Below are 18,998 nucleotides of genomic sequence, written 5' to 3'. Positions count from 1 at the left end.
GTCTGTTAGATTTGTTGAATTTGTAACATTGTCAGCAGAGCTGTAATTTCCCCAGTTTCATACAATAAAAATCAAAGATGAACATGTTTATTTAAAATCAAGTAAAATAATAAGTCATAAAAACAATATCTTAAGTATATTTTGATGGATATAGCCTTGTGTTTTATTTAATTTAAAGGGATGTATTTGCATTTTACTTAAAGGGATAGTTAACGAAAATCAAGAACTTCAAAATCAAGTAATCACTATAGGCTAATCATTTTAATTTCATTTCAGTCCTTTTGTTATTTTCTTTCTTCTGTGAAACTAAAAAAAAAATATTGTTTTTGTTTTTAAAATCTCATTACTTGAAGGCACTATTCATACTCTCATTGCACATGGAATAAAGCTAAGAATGAAATCGTAAGTTATGGATTGTCAGAATACTAGATCAATAGAAAAAAAAATCACAAGAATAAAAATCAAAGTACACTTTCATTTTATTATCCAATTATTTTGATGACTATAAAAATACAAAATAGAAACAATGTTTTAAAAATAATTAATACATTTTACAAGATGAATAAAAATCCCAACAAGAACAATACGTAATGTTTCAGATAAATGTTTAATCATTTAATAACAAATTGTAAAATGCAATAAAAATCAGGAATCTGTAAATTTGATAATTCACTTTAACTTTTATTTAATTGACAAAAGTACAAAGAAAAGATTTTCCAAGTTTCAATGACCAAGTTAAATATATTTTGTAAATATAAACAAATTTTGATTTTGATGGCTACACCACACTAAAAAACGGGACAGAGGCAAAATAAAAAAGGGTTTTAGAATATCTAAATTGGGCTGTTTTGGAGCAGTTTGTGAGCAGGGTAAATTTGTAATATTTAAGGTTATCAGGTTTGGCTCATCAGAAAGCTATATATCAAGTGATGCTGCTGGTCCACTGGGCCAGAGCTCATCTCAGATAGGCAAAGAGACAGTGGAAATGTGTGCTGTGGCCAGATGAGTTCACTGGGAAAAATGGATGTCAAGCTGTCAGTCCCAGTCTTATATTAGGGGTAGAAGATTCCTTCTCCTGTGGCTCCATCTAGTGGACAACATTAATATCACCGCCTTCATCTTTCAATTAAAATGGCCGATTAGCGTCCCAATTATGATAAATTCGTGAAACTAAAGCCAACAGGCTAGGTCTTAAGGACGGATCGTGCCCAGTAGGTCTGGGTCTTTTCTTGGCAAAAAAGTGTCAAACTGTGTCTAAAGATAATAATCTTAGAATCCAAGAACCAGTCATTGCCATTCGTTTTCACAAAGATTTTTTAAACATTTAATATTTGTCACTGACACCAAGTGCAGCTATAGCGGAGAAGTGTTTCCTGTCATATATCATTCAGCATTCATTTTGTAATTTTATCAAACATTTTTCTTGATTGGAAAAATCTCTGTTGTTATGCTTTATTTCTTGTCTTTTTCAATTCATCAGTTTACGCTGCAAATTTAAATAGTTTCGTTTTTATGCAGTCGATACCATAAATTATGTCAGTGATTCTCTCATTTTTAAAGATGATCAAGTATTATTTATTTCGATCGGCAGTCTAACACAAGTTAAGAAAAAAAGCGTATTTCCCCATCTATAGAATACAGGCTAATTCCTTAATTTTTAACTTCTTCTAAATATTTGTTATGAAGAATAAATCAACTTTAGGCTAGGCTAACGAATTTCTTCATAACCTATATACATAAGGTATAGCCTATATTCAAAACGAAGTTTTCATGTATAAATTAATAAATCACGAATATGACGAAACAAAATTATATGTAGATATAGATATATAATATCCTCATCCATTTGATACAAAACTATATATATATATATATATATAGAGAGAGAGAGAGAGAGAGAGAGAGTTTTGTATCAAATGGATGAGGATATTACAGTGACTGGAATTTATTAAGTAGTGTTTTATTTTGTTGTAATCATTAACTTGGGAAATGTAACGAAAAAAACAAAAAACAAAAAACAAAACAAGTAGCCTGCATTTAACTTAGGTCTACAGACAATTCGTTTTAATCCCTGATTGTAGAATCCATCAAAAAGCAAAAAAAAAAAAAAAAAATCTTGAAATTCGTTCACTGTGTTAAGTAAGCAATCTTCATTTATTCTTATATTCTTATATTATATTGATGCAAGAAGAAATAATGTTATTTCATCATATTCGTGATTAAAGAATTCATGTAGACTTCGTTTTGAAGTAGGCTATTCGTTATGAAGAAAATTCGTTAGGCTAGCATAAAGTTCATTTAATATTCTGCATAATAAATTGTATTTGTTTTTTATTATACTGCAGATCGATATAAAATAATTTTAGATATTCTTTAAAAATTTGAGAAATCACTGACATAATTTAGGCTACTTTTTTCGACTGGAGAAAAACCCCCGATTTAAATTATAATTATTATTTGTTTTGCTCTTTAATGGATTCTATTATTGACTTGAAATTGTGCTACATGTGAATGGTCTACATGAGATATAGTATTGCTCAGATAAATGTTTTTAAAATATGCTAGAAATGTTATAATTAAGGGAATTTAACATAGACCTACGCATTTTAAAAGACATTATAAAATGTGTCTACTCCTCATGCAATAATTACAAAAAGAAAAAGAAGCATCGGACATAATCCAAAACATAATGTAACAGCTAAACAGAACATGAAATATCATTATTATCACATCATCATCATACATGAAAAAGACTTAATATTATGCAGCAATTATTATGCACTGTTGTTAGGTGTTTGTAAATAACTAAATAAAAGTAATAACCTATAACAAATACACCTACTTTAATGCAAACTTTAAATTTAGTTGAAGGAGATGACGTATGTATCAGGCGTCATGTGAGGCGACGTACATGGTGACGACGTATGTATCAGGCGTCATGTGAGGCGACGCACCTAGTTCAGACGTACTTATCACACGTACATTTTTTTATACATTTCTCATGTACGCCGCCGTCACGTCGCCGCCATTATAGGTTCCAACAGTGACGTCGCCGTGACATCGCCGCGGGTATGTCGTCTGCCCTCCCTATTAATCCCATTCAAAATTTGACACGGACTGACGGCGACGGAAGGGTAGTCTGCGCCTTCGTCTTCTTCTGCTTAGCCTTAGAAAAGGCATTATCCACTCGCCATACATGCCTTGCCGCAAACGGAGCCTCAGCAGACGTCGCCGCGTCAAGCACGGAATTAGCGGACGTCGTCGCCTCAGGCAAAGAGATAGCGGACGTTGTCGCGTCAGGCACGGAGATAGTAGACGTCGCCGCCGCAGGCAGAGAGATAGCAGACGTCACCGCGTCAGGCAGGGAAATAGCGGACGTTGTCGCGTCAGGCACGGAGATAGTAGACGTCGCCGCCGCAGGCACGGAGATCGCGGACGTTGCCCCCTCAGACACGAAGATAGCGGACGTCGTCGCCTCAGGCAGAGAGATAGCGGACGTCGTCGCCTCAGGCAGAGAGATAGCGGACATTGCCGCCTCAGCCACGGAGATAGCGGGCGTCGTCGCCTCAGGCAGAGAAATAGCAGACGTTGCCGCCTCAGACACAAAGATAGCGGGCGTCGTAGCCTCAGGCACGAAGATAGCAAGCGTCGTCGCCTCAGGCAGAGAGATAGCAGACGTCGCCGCATCAGGCACGGAGATAGCGGTTGTCGCCACCTCCCCGCGAACGAGCGCCTCCTCCCCCGCCGCAAAGCAGGGGTACCTCCGCATAGCCTCGGCTCTCCGGGCATCCATCGCCAGGCAGGCGTAGATGCACTCCATCCGTGCAGCCGACGCCGCCTCAAAAGACATTCCCTCCGTCAATATAGCCGAGCGAGTGGTCGCCTCCTCCAAGCGGGGAACTGCCGCCTCAAAAAAAATCCTCCCCGCTGGACCCATCTTTGATGTGTGCATTCTGTCACGAAACAGAGATGAGGTCTGGGTCCAAAAGCGGGTAAGAAATGATTTAATAAGGATATAACACAAAATAAACAAACAAAAGGCCAACACGGCACAAACTAAGAACTTAATCACAAATAAACAAAATCTAGAACATAAGCAAAGATCAGAGAATTCAAAAACCAACATAACACGAGACAATGCACACATGAAGCAGAGTGAGTGGAGATGATACTTATAGTCCTAATCGTAATAGTGAACAGGTGTGTGTGTGTAATCAGTGCACATGACAAGACAACGTGAACGACTAGGGGGTGTGGTGCAAGGGGAACAGCGACCTCGAGAGGCTGAGGGAAGACCCACAGCCCCGATCATGACAATATTACTTTATTTCTTTACTGTGCTGTACTACTGTGCACATTTTTATTAGTTCCTATTAAACGTTTACTAGCTTTTTTGTTATTAATATTATTTTTTGTAAATCCACTTTTTATTAGTAAGTATGCAAACATTTATATACATATACACTACAGTTCAGAAGTTTGGGATCAGTAAGATTTTGCAATGTTTTTTAAAGAAATGTATTTGATAAAAAATACAGAAAAAAAATTGTATTGTGAAATAATATTATTATGATGTAAAACAACGTTCTTCTATTTTACTAGCCATTAAAAATCTAATTTATTCCTGTGATTCAAAGCTGAATATTCAGCATCATTACTGCAGTCTTCAGTGTCACATGATCCTTCAGAAATCATTCTAATATGCTAATTTATTATCAATGTTGGAAACAGTTGTGCTGCTTAATATTTTTATTTAGAACCTGTGATGCTTTTTTCAGGATTCTTTGACCAATAAATGGTTAAAAAGAACAGCATCTATTAAAAATAAAAATATACTATTGTTCAAAAGTTTGGGGTCAGTAAATTTTTATTCTTCGTTTTTTTGAAAGAAATTAATACTTTTATTCAGCAAGGATGTGTTAAAATAATAAAAAGTGATAGCATAGATTTAAATTGTTAGATTATTAGAGTATATTTTGAATAAATGCTGTTTAACCTTTTATTCATCAAAGAATCCTGAAAAAAAATAACCACAGGTTCCAAAAAAAGGTTTCCAACATTGATAATTCTAATAATAAATCAGTATATTGGAATGATTTCTGGAGTAACAGCTGATGAAAATTCAGCTTTGCATCACAGAAATAAATTATATTTTAAGTTATATTAAAAGAAAAAACATTATTTTATATTATAAAAACATTTTGCAATATTACTGTAGTTTTGATCAAATAAATGTAGCCTTGATGAGCAGAAGAAACTTATTAATAAACATTACAAGTCTTACTGATCCTAAACTTTTGAGCAGCAGTGTATATTTATATTCATATAATTGATATTATATATAAATATTTTGAATATATAAACATATCCTATTTTACTTAAATATATACATGTATGTGTGTGTATTTATATATACATAATAAATATACACAGTACAAACACAAAACGTATTTTGGATGCAATCGCGATTAATTGTTTGACAGCACTAAAACAAACACAATAAATCTATCTATTATATACTATCCATTAATATATGTTGATATAAATATATATGTTGTTAAAAATGTATATACGATTTTATTTTAATACAATTTACTGTAACGTTTTTTTTTTATTTACTGTAATACAAATTCACTATGATTAGTTTCAGTTCTTACCTCAAATCAGCTAAATCAGACAATTCGCATTATTTAGAACTGATATTTCGAGGGATTTTGATTAAAAAAAAACATATTTTGTTTATCCGTAATTATTTATTATTACGAATTATTTATTCGTACAGCGCGAGTCTCGTTTAGTTTGTCCTCTCTCGTATGCCGTAGAGTTCCGCGCATGCGCAGTGAGAGCGGTTCCTCAGGATAGCATGCAGTTGAGTTTGTTCTCTGCGCTTTGAATTAAAAACACTATCATCTGATCGTATTATATCGTTATTATTATTGTAAATAGTATATCGCAGTTATATAAACGTGTTTATAGGAAGACGACGGAAGAAAGACAAAGCGGGATGAATCAGTTTGAACAGTAAGTTAGCGGCTAACGGCTAATTCATCAACCTCATCTGAAGTTATGATCACATAAACAGCTACAGATTGACATTTCATTTATTGTACGAGTAGATTTAGCTTAAATCATGATGAGTGTTCTTTCTCTGTCTCTCTCTCTCTCTCTATATGTATGTGTTATTAACATTAACATCATGTGACCCTGGACCACAAAACCAGTCAGAAGGGTCTATTTTTAACAATTAATAAGCTTTTTATTGATGTATGGTTTGTTAGGATAGGACAATATTTGGCTGAGATACAACTATTTGAAAATCTGCAATCTGAGGGTGCAACAAAATTCAAAATATTGAGAAAATCGCCTTTAAAGTTGTAAAAATGAAGTTCTTAGCAATGCATATTACTAATAAAAAAATAAGTTTTGATATATTTATGATAGGACATTTACTAAATATCTTCATGAAACATGATGAATAGGGTAAAAAAATAAACTAATAGTTATCACCTTACTTACTCAGTTTGATTACATTGATAAGTGCAAACATTTTTTGTATCACAAGTTTTCTAAAATGTTAGGTTTAAATATGCAAATAAGCATTATTTAATCAAATATGCGCTAATTTGCATACATCTCTAGTACAAAAATCTACACTGGATGAAGTCAGTTTCAAAATTCTTGTTTAATTTGAACATATTAGAGTCAAATGTTTTTACAGAGGAGATTTTGGGTCTCATTTTGTCATTTCATAATTCAGCAAATTGTATCTGAACAAATCCCTCTGTAAAATCCTTCAGGATATAGACAGGAACACAAATGTAAAGTGTGGTGTGTGTAGGTGCTGCTGAAGTGGAGATTTATGGCTCAGTCTAGGAGAAAAAACTCTTGGCCTTTAGAAATCTGTATTGTAATTGAAATCTATTGACACAAATGGATAAAGTGCTATAATAGAAAGACTTAACAGTGTCTTTTGGGTGTTTTCTTTCCACTAGTCTGAAAAAACACTACATGAAACACCAAAGAGCCCAAAATCTCAAACTTGACAGGTGCATGAAAACAGTGTTGTTTTTAAATATGCCCCTTAATATCCTAATGATTTTGACATAATAGAAATATTGATAATTTTGACTCAATTTGATGCAATGTATTCTGCCATCCAAAGGCAAAGTGCAGTAACTACGTGAACACTGAAACTGAGAAAAATACCTTTAAAGGTACACTCTTGTTTCTCTGAAACGGGACACAACTGAACCAGGAGACTTTGCCACCAGACAAAACAGTTGTCACAAAGTCCATTTTTAGCCTTAACTCAATTTTGACCAAATGTGTAGTTACTGCACTTTGCCTTTGGAGTAGAGGTCGACCGATCTATCGGTTTTGCCGATTAATCGGCACCGATAGTTGATTGGCCGAACTATCGGTTATCGGCAAAAACCCTTGCCGATAGTTTTTCCGAGTTGAGTTCTTTGCTGAAGCGCTCATGCTCCGCTGTCTTAGAGTAGAGGTTAAGCCACAGACCAATGTTTAATGTCAGGATTGTTACCATATATTTGTATTGATTTATAGTCATATTTTTAGCCAGCAAAGTTGTAGATTTAAAGACGTGACATGAGAAAGCAAACTGTGTTCACTCAGCCGACAGAATCCTGCCGAGTCACAGCGCACCATAGTTTTACATTACATCATATCTGTCCAAAATCATTGTTAATGTTCATAAAGACTTCACCCTGGGCTGGAAGATTGAGTATTGTGCATTTCAGCAAAATATTTTGTATTTCTGTAGCGCTAATGTCTGTATGCTTCATATAGAACTATAATTTATGTTTTAGCCTTTTCTTCAGGCCCTTAAAGCATAGGCTTGCATCTTGTTACGCACTTTATTTCACAATGCCATTTTCCTGTTCTTACTTGATTTTAATAACTGATCAACAAAAATGTATATTAAAAATTAAGATAAAAATTATACAAAACGAAATTCGTTTAAGGAGGGATTTTCCACAAATAAAAACGTATGAAGTGGTCAAAAATTGTGTCTGACCCTCTCCAATTCTCCCGGCGTATTTTCGTCCAATTCATACCACGTCCGACATTTACAAATAACACAAACTTCTTTCGTAATTAATATATTAAACTGAAACAAAACACAAACAAATAATATTTAAACATAAATGTAAAACAGAAAAGAAATTGTTTCTGAAATGGCTGCAATTAACGATATAGATCGCACTTTCTCTTTCCGTTTAATCTGTCTAGACTAACCTTTGCTGGTTTTTTGATCTTTCTGGAGGTAAACATTTGCCCGTTTGGTGATTTAAATAAACTGTTTTAGATTTCTGCTTGAACTACACGCGACGCGTCTTGTGTGTGTGTGTGTGTGAGAGAGATACCTGCGAGTTGTCCGCGCAACGCAGCGCTGCACTTTTGTCCGGTTGAGCTTGTGTTTTTCCCGCACATGGCACGTGTGCGCGCCAGAAACGCGGCAGGCTTCGTTGCACAGAATTTGCACTGTGAGCTACGTGTGCATTGTTTGACAGTGTGAGCTTTAAATCGCAGTGTTTTACTTTAGAAATGCCTTCATTTCTGCTGTTTGTAATGCAGTACTAAGATGCACTAAACTCGCGCACTGACGGACTTTCACTTTCTCTTTGTGTCTGTTCGTCTTAAAAAGCTTGTTTGCAGATGAGGTTAAATGCACATGGATTTTCGAATACTTTCGATGTACACACAGTCAGTTATGTTTTCAGAGCAGGACAAAACATCTGATACATCGAAATAAATCTGTGCATTCGTTTGAATGCAGCCGGTTAAAGCAGCGACTGTCTGTGATCTCGTCAGTAATAATCAAACGAAAAAGAAAAAACAATAACTATTTTCTGTAAACTTGCCGACACTTAAAGAACGCTTATTTTAAATAAGTAAATGTTTAAAAAAAAAAGTAGCCTGCTTATATAATAAAAAAAAATAAAATAAAGTAAATTTTGCACAAAATAAATTTTATATAAAATGTATATGAAAATGGTGCCATGTGCATTGAAAACTGAGAATGTGACGCATGGTTATATTAAGTTAATATTGAAAATCGTAATTAAATTGAATCATAATTTTAAGATGGCAAATATAAACAAAAAGCATAGAACCTGCAATTTTACATATTGTTAAAATGTAAAGATGACAATGAGTCCATTTGTAACATCAACTAAGATTAATGAAAGCTGTAGAATAGAAGTGTTGTTCCTTGTTAGAGTGTGTTAATTTCAACATTTACTGATATTTTGTTAACATGAATGAACTATGAAATAACTTTATCAATATATAATAAATAATATTTTTATTCATTTACAAAGTATGGTTTAGTATTAAAAAAAATTGTAGATCACTATTTTTAATGCTGTTTAGTATCCATTTTCAAAAACTATCGGTTAATTAATCAGTATCGGCCAGTGTGGTCCAACCTAGCTATCGGTATCGGTAAAAACCAATATCGGTCGACCTCTACTTTGGAGGGCAGTATTGTTGGCTATTGCTACAAATATACCTGTGCTTCTTAAGACTGGTTTTGTGCTCCAGGGTCAGATCTCACTAAATAAACATAATTGCAGCCTTTAAAACATTACAGTATTTATTTATTTTTTATAAAACGGTTACCTGTTGTATTTGATTAATGTTAATAAATCTTATCCAGTAATGTTTGAGTGTGAATGTGATGAAATGCTGATTTGTAGTTTAAAGGAGGAAGACTCTGGTGACCACGAGGAGATGAAGGACAGTAATGAGACAGATGGAGGGTCAATAAACAACAACAACAACAACATCAGACGCAAGGTGAGCCTGACACACACACAGATTGATTTGTTGATGTCGTGATGAAGGTCTGACGTGTGTGTGTGTGTGTGTGTGTGTGTGTGTGTGTGTGTGGTCTGGTATTCATCACGTTATGGGGACCAAATGTCCCCACAAGGATAGGAATACCAGTAGATTTTGACCTTGTGGGGACATTTCTTAGGTCCCCATGAGGAAACAGGCTTATAAATCATGCACAATGAGTTTTTTTGAGGAAGTAAAAGTGTGCACAATCTCCTGTGAGGGCTAGGTTTAGGTGTAGGGTAGGTGTAGGGCGATAGATAGTACGGTTTGTACAGTATAAAAACCATTACGCCTATGGAATGTCCCCATAAAACATGTAAACCCAACATGTGTGTGTGTGTGTGTGTGTGTGTGTGTGTGTGTGTGTTTCAGATGGTGACCCCGGCCACAGGTGAACACCCGCTGCAGTATAACTACACGTTCTGGTACTCGCGCCGGACGCCCAGCCGACCCGCAAACACACAGAGCTACGAGCAGAACATCAGACAGATGGGGACGGTGGCGTCGGTCTGACACTCATCTTCTGATCTTCATTTCTGATCGTCATCTGTTTGTCTGTCGTGACTCGTGTCTGATCGTGTGTCTCGTTCCTCCAGGTGGAGCAGTTCTGGAAGTTCTACAGTCATCTGGTCCGACCCGGAGACCTGACGGGACACAGCGACTTCCACCTCTTCAAAGAGGGAATCAAACCCATGTGGGAGGTCAGTGAGTGTGTGTGTGTGTGTGTGTGTGTGTGTGTGCACTTGTATATCTTTGTGAAGGCCACTTTGAGTTTTAGACCATCAGAGTGAAGACAATTTTGGCCGGTCCTCACTTTCTGAGACCCCTTTCAGTGTGTCTGTGGATCCTTAAAAAGTCTTAAATTCAGTTTCAATAGGTCTTAAATAGTTTTGGTCACAATTCAGCTAAAATATCTTCAGTCTTTATTAAATAAAAGGGATAGTTCACCCAAAAACGAAAATGTGATGTTTATCTGCTTACCCCCAGAGCATCCAAGATGTAGGTGACTTTGTTTCTTCAGTAGAACACAAATGAAGATTTTTAACTCAAACCGGTGCAGTCTGTCAGCCAAATAATGGCAGTGGATGGGCACCAGACCTTTAAAAGTAAACAAAAACATGCACAGACAAATCCAAATTACACCCTGCAACTCGTGACGATACACTGATGTCCTAAGACACGAAACCATCGGTTTTTGTGAGAAACTGAACAGTATTCATATCATTTTTTTACCTTTGATACACAGCCACATCCATCTGTCCTGAGCATGAGTTCATCATCCGGCTTGTGACATGTGAACACGCTCTGGTGTAGTATACGCAAACGCCGGAAGCGATCTGTCGCATGAATACGACACTCATTGTTTCCACAGTGCACAGAGATTGTGGGTATAGCGGCTATTCAAAATGGTAATTACTTGTGCTTATCCTGATTGTTCAAACCCATTCAAAGCCAAAAGATTACGTCTGCTTGCGCAAACTCATCTGGTACTTTTCACCGATTTCCCCTTCCGGCGTTTGCGTATTCTACTCCAGAGCGCTACACGCGTAACGAGCCGGATGATGAACTCGTGCTCATGACAGATGGACGTGGCTGTGCATCAAAGGTAAAAAATGATATAAATACTGTTCAGTTTCTCACTAAAAACGATGGTTTCGTGTCTTAGGACATCAATGTATCGTCACGAGCCGCAGGGTGTAATCTGGATTTGTCTGTGCTTGTTTTTGTTTACTTTTAAAGGTCTGGTGCCCATCCACTGCCATTATATGACTGACAGACTTCACCGGTTGTCGTTAAAAATCTTTTTGTGTTCTACTGAAGAAACAAAGTCACCTACATCTTGGATGCCCTGGGGGTAAGCAGATAAACATCACATTTTCATTTTTGGGTGAACTATCTCTTTAATTTAAGTCCTGATGGAAAATATCAGGTAAAGCATAAAGAAAACGCTGTTCTAACAGCACCTTTACATCCATTTTGACCGCTCCCAGCACCCATACCGTAAGTGCGCGATTATGCGCGCAACCCAAAAAAAAGTGCGACTGGCGACCGTGTATTTTTTCAAGACGCGACTGGCATGACCGCAGTGTCTAATGGACTGAGGATAATTTTTTTGCCCCTGCGGAAGTTACTGCATCTTCAGACAGAATCGCAGGAGCAGAATACAGATCCAGCAAGCTTTTTTCTATATATACTGTTCTCAATAATAATAATAAATATAGGTCGAGCTAGCTGACCACCAGCCTTCGAGATACTTTAAAAAAAAAAAAAAATTTTCTTGCCCGACCGAACAAACCGCCTGATTGAACTGAAGTGACAAAAACAACCAGCGAAGCATCAAAACACAAGAAAGATTCCTATTTTAATACATTCAACGTAAACAGCAATCGATAATGGATAGTGTGTTTCTGGTCTCTTTCTGAGACACTTCAAAACAAATGAGCGTAACAGCACACATAAAGAAACTCTAAAGAAACACACTCAGGTATAGTTTATTTATCACGTGATATAGTTCAGTAATATACCAGGGGAGCTTTTTGCTGAATATTCTCATGATTACAAATGTTACATTCATTTTAGTTTAATAAACTAGTAGTTAGTCAAGTAGTTATTTACATTTTAGACAAAATATTTACTGTATTGTTCTGTTTCACCAACGAAAATAGCTACAAACAAGGATCACAGCAGAAGTAGCACATTCTCCAAGCAACGTTTTACGACTTGAAATAACTCAATAACTCACCCATGAAGTGACTTACCGCCACCTGCTGGTACTTGAGTGTTTAAAAGTATGCATCCCCACCCCAACATTTCTAATTTGTATATTCATACATGTATTTAAAACATTAATCTCATAACATCATTTATTGCACTTTTAATTTTGCAGTGTAAATGATGTAATCTGACTACTAACACCCATATAGAATTAATTAATAAATGCATGCATTTCAAAAGTAAAAAAAAAGACTTTTGTAAAAGTAAATCAAATATGCAGATTTAAGATGTAAAAGCTAATAGAGCACTGATGAAAATATTGCTTCAGAATAAATTGTTTACATCACCAGATATCTCTAAGTGGTAGTTTTATGGGACATTTATCTGCTGATATGAAAAGTTCACTGTATATCGTAGTAATAAATGTAATTTATGACAGCCATGAAATTTTGTTTACTTTTTACATTAAACACTTTAAATATTACAGATATGCATGTAAAATAATGTGTATTTCCATTACAGCTTAAGGTCCTACATTTCAAATAAAGTGGTATTAAAAAGGTCTTAAAAAGTCTTAAATTTCCCTTGTTCATATCTGCAGATACCCTGCCTTTAAAGGCCTGTTTGAGGGTCAAGACTTGGTTTTAGGGATCAGGTTATAATTGCGTAAAGGTTAGGTTTAGGGTGAGGCACTTAGTTCTGATGGGTAGGTTTAGGGTAAGAAGCTATAGATTGCATTGTGTTAATGCAATGTGTTAATGTGTTTCAAACACTCACTGATGCTCCAGAAGGAAACAAACATGCATTAAGAGCCGGGGGTGAAAACTTTTGAACAGAATGGAGATGTGTATTTTTCTTATTTTTGCCTAAATATCATATTTTCTATATTTTCATATTTTCTAGTTTAATTTACCCTGATCTTCAAATTCAAAAGTTTTCACCCCCGGCTCTTAACGCTTGTGTTTTCCTTCTGGAGCATCAGTGAGTGTTTGAACCTTCTGTAATAGTTGCATATGAGTCCCTCAGTTGTCCTCAGTGTCAAAAGATGGATCTCAAAATCATACAGTCATTGCTGGAAAGGGTTCAAATACACAAAAATGCTGTTAGGATGCAATAAAAGCAGAAATCATGCCCATGTTTGATTTTCTTCTGTCTCTTGAAATCAGGATTAATCAAAATAATCATCAAATAATAAGACCTCTGCTTCTTACAAATGATTCTCAAAAGCAAAAACGCTACAAAAAAAATTGCTACAGCTTTAAAACATCTAAAAATGGCATTCAGACATCTTTAAAACTTCTTGAGTTACAGGCATGCAAACTCTGGAGTAAAAGCTTGAAAAGTGCCGTTTCCCCATTTTTTAATGGTCACCATTAGCACATAATGCAACAAAGACTGCTAAAGTCAACAGATTTGACTAATAGACAAACCAGTCTCTGTGTACAAATAACATAATGATGCTGCCATCTTTCTGAAGTCATTTTTACCCCCCTGTAACTTGACTCTGAATCTAAGGTGAAAATTGCCATTTTGACCCCTCTCTACAAAATACTGGATTACTCAGTAAATATTCATCCATGACATTTACTATTTTGGCTTTCATCACTATACTTGTCTATCTTTCCTCAGAATAAAAATGAGCAAAGTCCAAAAACTGAGCTGGGGAGCTCCGGATGACACTTTACTCTAAATGAGACATTATACTGTAGGCTTCATGCGAACGGAACCTTCAGAATGAATCGAGATTCACTGAGATGAAAATCTGTGACTATGATTGAACGCTTATGTGAGTGTGGTTCGAAACCTGTTTCTGGTGTGTTTGTCAATCAGGACGAGGCCAATAAGAACGGAGGGAAGTGGATCATCCGGCTGAGGAAGGGTCTGGCGTCTCGTTTCTGGGAGAACATCATCCTGGCCATGCTGGGCGAGCAGTTCATGGTGGGCGAGGAGATCTGCGGGGTCGTGGTGTCCATCCGCTTCCAGGTGCTGCACGGATTGACAAACAGAATTGACTCTAATAGCAGTTTAAAGATTTGAATGCTGTACTCCTCGTGCTGCTGATGAATGTACAGAGTCTGACAGAAAACTGACATGAGTGTGTGTCTGCAGGAGGATATTCTGTCCATCTGGAATAAAACGGCCAACGATCAGGTGACCACATCACGGATACGGGACACACTGAGGCGCGTGCTCAACCTGCCGCCAAACACCATCATGGAGTACAAGACACACAACGACAGTCTCAAGTACGTCTCACTGTTCACCACCTGATTCTGTTCACATCGAAATATCGATTCACGTAGAGATATTTCAGGCACATCTCAGTCTTTTCTAACGGGAGACACTGCAGACAAAACAGTTTTTTCATGAGATTTTAGACTTGATTTTGGAAGTGTTTTTTCAGACTAGTGGAAAGAACACATCTAAAAGACACTGTTAAGTCTTTCTTTTATAGCACTTTATCTATTTGTGTCAATAGATTTCAATTACAATACAGATTTTAAAGGCCATGAGTGTTTTCTCCTACACTGAGCCATAAATCTCCACTTCAGCAGCACTTACACACACCACACTTTACATTTGTGTTCCTGTCTATATCCTGAAGGGTTTTACAGAGGGATTTGTTCAGATAGAATTTGCTTGATTTGATACATTTTATTCCCACCCAAATTGTCAAAAATATATTGTTTTCTGCCAGTGACAAAATCCCCTCTGTAAAAACATCTGACTCTAATATGCCAAAAAATTAAACAAGAATTTTGAAACTGACTTCATCCAGTGTTTAGATTTTTGTATTAGAAATGTATGCAAATTAGCGCATATTTCATTAAATAATGCCTCATTTGCATATTAAAACCTAACATTTTAGAAAACTTGATTTTAGAAATGTTTGCAATTATCAATGTAATCAATCGACTGGGTAAGTGAGGTGATAACTATTAGTTCAGGAGAAAATCTCTCATCTTAAGCTGTGAACTGTACAGGGAACTACAGAAGCTTGTTTCACCACAGAATACAAAAATAATACATGATCACTACGAATTTATTTTTTTTTATTTTTTTTTAATTGCAAGAAAAAAGTCAGAATTGCATTATGTTTTGATTAAATGTTTTGTTTTCATATTAATAATTAATCACCATCAGATCAACCTTCTAATGTAATATCATTTTGTTCCTACTTCTTTTACTCCAATATACAGTAAAGCGTTACTAACAGGTGAAAATATAATAAAAAGGTAATATAGAATACAAATATAAGAATATAAATATTCATTTGTCTTGCTAATTAACATGTTTTGAGTGTTGAATGGCTTTTAAGGTTTACTGTACATGTGCAAGTTGTTTTGTTGACAGAATTGAAGTAATGTTTAGTTTTTAAGTTTTATTGAAACTGATCTGAAGTGTCTCTGGTCCTTGTTTTTTAGGGATAATTCCAGCTTCCGGAACACGAAGATCACTTTGTGAAACCTGGAAATAATTTTCATATGGACACTTTCCAGCCGGAGATTCAGACAGACTGTGTGTGTGTGTGTGTGTGTGTGTGTGTGTGTTAGAGTGTGTGTGTGTGTGTGTGTGTGTGTGTGTGTGTGTGTGTGTGTGTGTGTGTGTTAGAGTGTGTGTGTGTGTGTGTGTGTGTGTGTGTGTGTGTGTGTGTGTGTGTGTGTGTGTGTGTGTGTGTGTGTGTGTGTGTGTGTGTGTGTGTGTGTGTGTGTTAGAGAGTGTGTGTGTGTGTGTGTGTGTGTGTGTGTGTGTGTGTGTGTGTGTGTGTGTGTTAGAGTGTGTGTGTGTGTTAGAGTGTGTGTGTTAGAGTGTGTGTGTTAGAGTGTGTGTGTTAGAGTGTGTGTGTTAGAGTGTGTGTGTGTGTGTGTGTGTCTGTGTGTGTGTGTGTGTGTGTGTGTGTGTGTGTGTGTGTGTGTGTGTGTGAGAACACTTTGTCCTGTGTCATTCCATTGGTTTCATTAAAGTCAGTTTTATTCCTCAGTAATTCATTACGTCAGATTCAAAGTGTGTTTGAAATGAGAACATAAAGACATTCTCTACAGTTCAGTTCAATTCATGTTTATTTGTATGTTTTCACAATACAGATTATTTCATTGACAATAGAATGTGAGAATTGCGAGTTTTATATCATGAAACTCTGAAAAAAAGTCTAAATTGCCAGTTTGTATCGTGTTATTCTGAAAAAAAGTGTCAGAATTGCCGGTTTGTATCATGCAATTCTGAAATAAAGGTCAAAATTGCAAATTTTGTATCATGCAATTTTTTTTAAAAAGTCAGAATCGTGAATTTTGTATCATGCAATTCTGAACAAAAAACAATTTTGTGTATCATGCAATTCGGAAAAAAGGTCAAAATTGCGAGTTTGTATCGTGCAATTCTGAGAAAAAAGTCAATTGCGAGATACAAACTCACAATTTGTGAGACAAAAATCTGAATAGCAAGTTTATCTCTTGCAATTCTGACTTTTTTCTTACAATTGCTAGTTAGTTCTGACTTTTTTGTCAGAATTGTGAAACATAAACTCGCAATTGCGAGTTATAAATTGCAAGGAAATAGAGTCTGAATTGTGAGATGTAAACTCGCAATAGCTAGAAAGAAAGTCAGAATTAAGAGATAAAGTTGCAATTACCTTTTTAATTTTTTTATTCAGTGGCGGAAACGTAAATAGAGGTTGTAGTGCATAATAGTAATCTTGTAGGTCCATCCATTGTTGCTGTGATGTGTTTTCTGCATAAATGAACACTGGAGCTGCTGAAGACTGGAGAATCAACAGCAGTGTTGGGAAAAGTTACTTTTAAAAGTAATGCGTTATAATATTGCATTACTCCCTAAAATGTAACTAATTATGTTACTTAGTTTCTTTTTATGGAAAGTAATTATGCGTTACTTTTGCGTTACTTTTTAAATCTGGGCAGGGCTTGTTTGTTTAAATATAGTTTTAAAAACTCTGTTATGCTCTTAATTCTGATTGGCTGACGGATGATTTAAGATCTTTTCATTAATGCACTTCTTCAGCGTAATACAGTAGTTATTTCTTAATATTTTAGGTGTTTCATAGAGCCTCAAACAGAAAAAGGAACCAGAATACACAAATATTTATAATATATGTGCAGGATAAAAATCACATTCTCGTTTAATAGTCTTTTTATTATTTATCCAATGGCTTATGTTCCTAACGGAAAAAAACTTGTTTTATCACTTTCTTTGCTCAAAAGGACTAAAATTCAAATCGGAATAACAATGACTCAAAGTGTTTCTCCTCTGGACCCTTTCTGTTTAGAGAAGGAAGAAATTGTTCTTCATCTTTTCCTTTCATACAGAGTTCATTTTCATTAATTTATTAGCATTTTATAGCATTATTAATATTAGTGTCACTTTTTATGAATCTTATTCATAAGGTGAGGCGTCATTAAAAACTCAATCCAAAATCTTGCAAACTGATTTACAGCTTTTATTATCTTTTATTACCTCATTGGTTTTAAATAAAGTGCTTTTGCCTGATTTTTTTTATTTTATTTCACTTGTTTTGTTTTTAATCAACCTAAGAGATCTAAGAAAAGCGTTGGGTTTCAATTAAGCAAAAATGTAAAAAAAGAAGCCTGTGATCTACAAAATTTTATTCCGTCAAAATAAATTAATAAAAATAAATTCACTGACATACTAGTTTTATCTTTATAGTAACAACTTATACCTTTGAACTGAAAGGAGCTGGAAGAATAAAGGTGCTTACGTATATAAAAATATTAACTAGGGACGTAAATTGTCCATAAGACAAAAAGTTACTAGATCTTTAAAAAAATCGATAGAATTCCAGTTATATTTTTTTTTAGTTAAACCACGTAGAGAGAAAAACAGATTTATTCCTAATCATTATATCCGAGTTGTTCCATAAAAATGTTTTATTAGGCGAACATTTGTGGGAATATCACAACTTTCAGGAGAAAAGAACCTGCTGATGAAATCTGGTAATCTGTTAGGCAAGTAGTGGCCACCAATTTTTGTAAAAATGTAATGTATTGCCCTTATTTTGTGTGTTGTGTTGCTGTAGCGGTTGATGACGTGTTTCCGCTTCGGTCATGGCGCGATTTGAAGCGGGGAAGCAGCGCGAGACACTCAGACGGTAAACAAACTCTACTCAAACTCTAGAAACTACTAAAATATAGTAGTGTTTGAAATATAGCGATATTTCGTATGTCACAGAAAAACTCTCTTCAGTCCGCGAGATCAGCGTTTATTCATCTAAAAGACAATCTAACGTTACGCTTCTCACAGAAATAACGTTAGTGTGTTTTATTGAGTCAGATCAGATTTAATGAACATGAGCTGGAAATTAACAGAAGTCTTCATTCATGACGTTCACTCGGTGTCAGAGTTTATTTTCATGTTATATTTCAGAAGAAGAATGTCATTTTAGGGTG

The 18,998-nt window shown here is 35.5% G+C and overlaps 2 protein-coding genes across 2 annotated transcripts in view; both read left to right on the top strand.

The window, feature by feature from the left end:
• The first annotated feature begins 5,842 nt into the window (after positions 1 to 5,842).
• eif4e2rs1 (eukaryotic translation initiation factor 4E family member 2 related sequence 1) lies at positions 5,843 to 16,196 on the top strand. Its single transcript, XM_073823627.1, has 7 exons — positions 5,843 to 6,021; positions 9,723 to 9,822; positions 10,237 to 10,371; positions 10,461 to 10,565; positions 14,410 to 14,562; positions 14,689 to 14,825; positions 16,005 to 16,196. Exons 1-7 carry the CDS (start codon positions 6,005 to 6,007, stop codon positions 16,042 to 16,044), a joined length of 687 nt encoding a protein of 228 aa, XP_073679728.1. The 5' UTR covers positions 5,843 to 6,004; the 3' UTR covers positions 16,045 to 16,196.
• A 2,470-nt stretch (positions 16,197 to 18,666) lies between these two features.
• The window catches only part of cntrob (centrobin, centrosomal BRCA2 interacting protein), a 20,037-nt gene continuing 19,705 nt past the window's right edge, over positions 18,667 to 18,998 (top strand). Inside the window, exon 1 of the mRNA XM_073823670.1 lies at positions 18,667 to 18,700. The gene's annotated coding sequence lies outside the window, so the exon portion shown is untranslated. The remainder of the gene's footprint in view (positions 18,701 to 18,998) is intronic.

This window comes from Garra rufa, chromosome 18 (assembly GCF_049309525.1).
Source record: "Garra rufa chromosome 18, GarRuf1.0, whole genome shotgun sequence".
NCBI classification, from domain to species: Eukaryota; Metazoa; Chordata; class Actinopteri; order Cypriniformes; family Cyprinidae; genus Garra; species Garra rufa.
The sequence above is the reverse complement of the archived record's forward strand: the minus strand, read 5'-3'. Positions and strand labels throughout refer to the sequence as shown.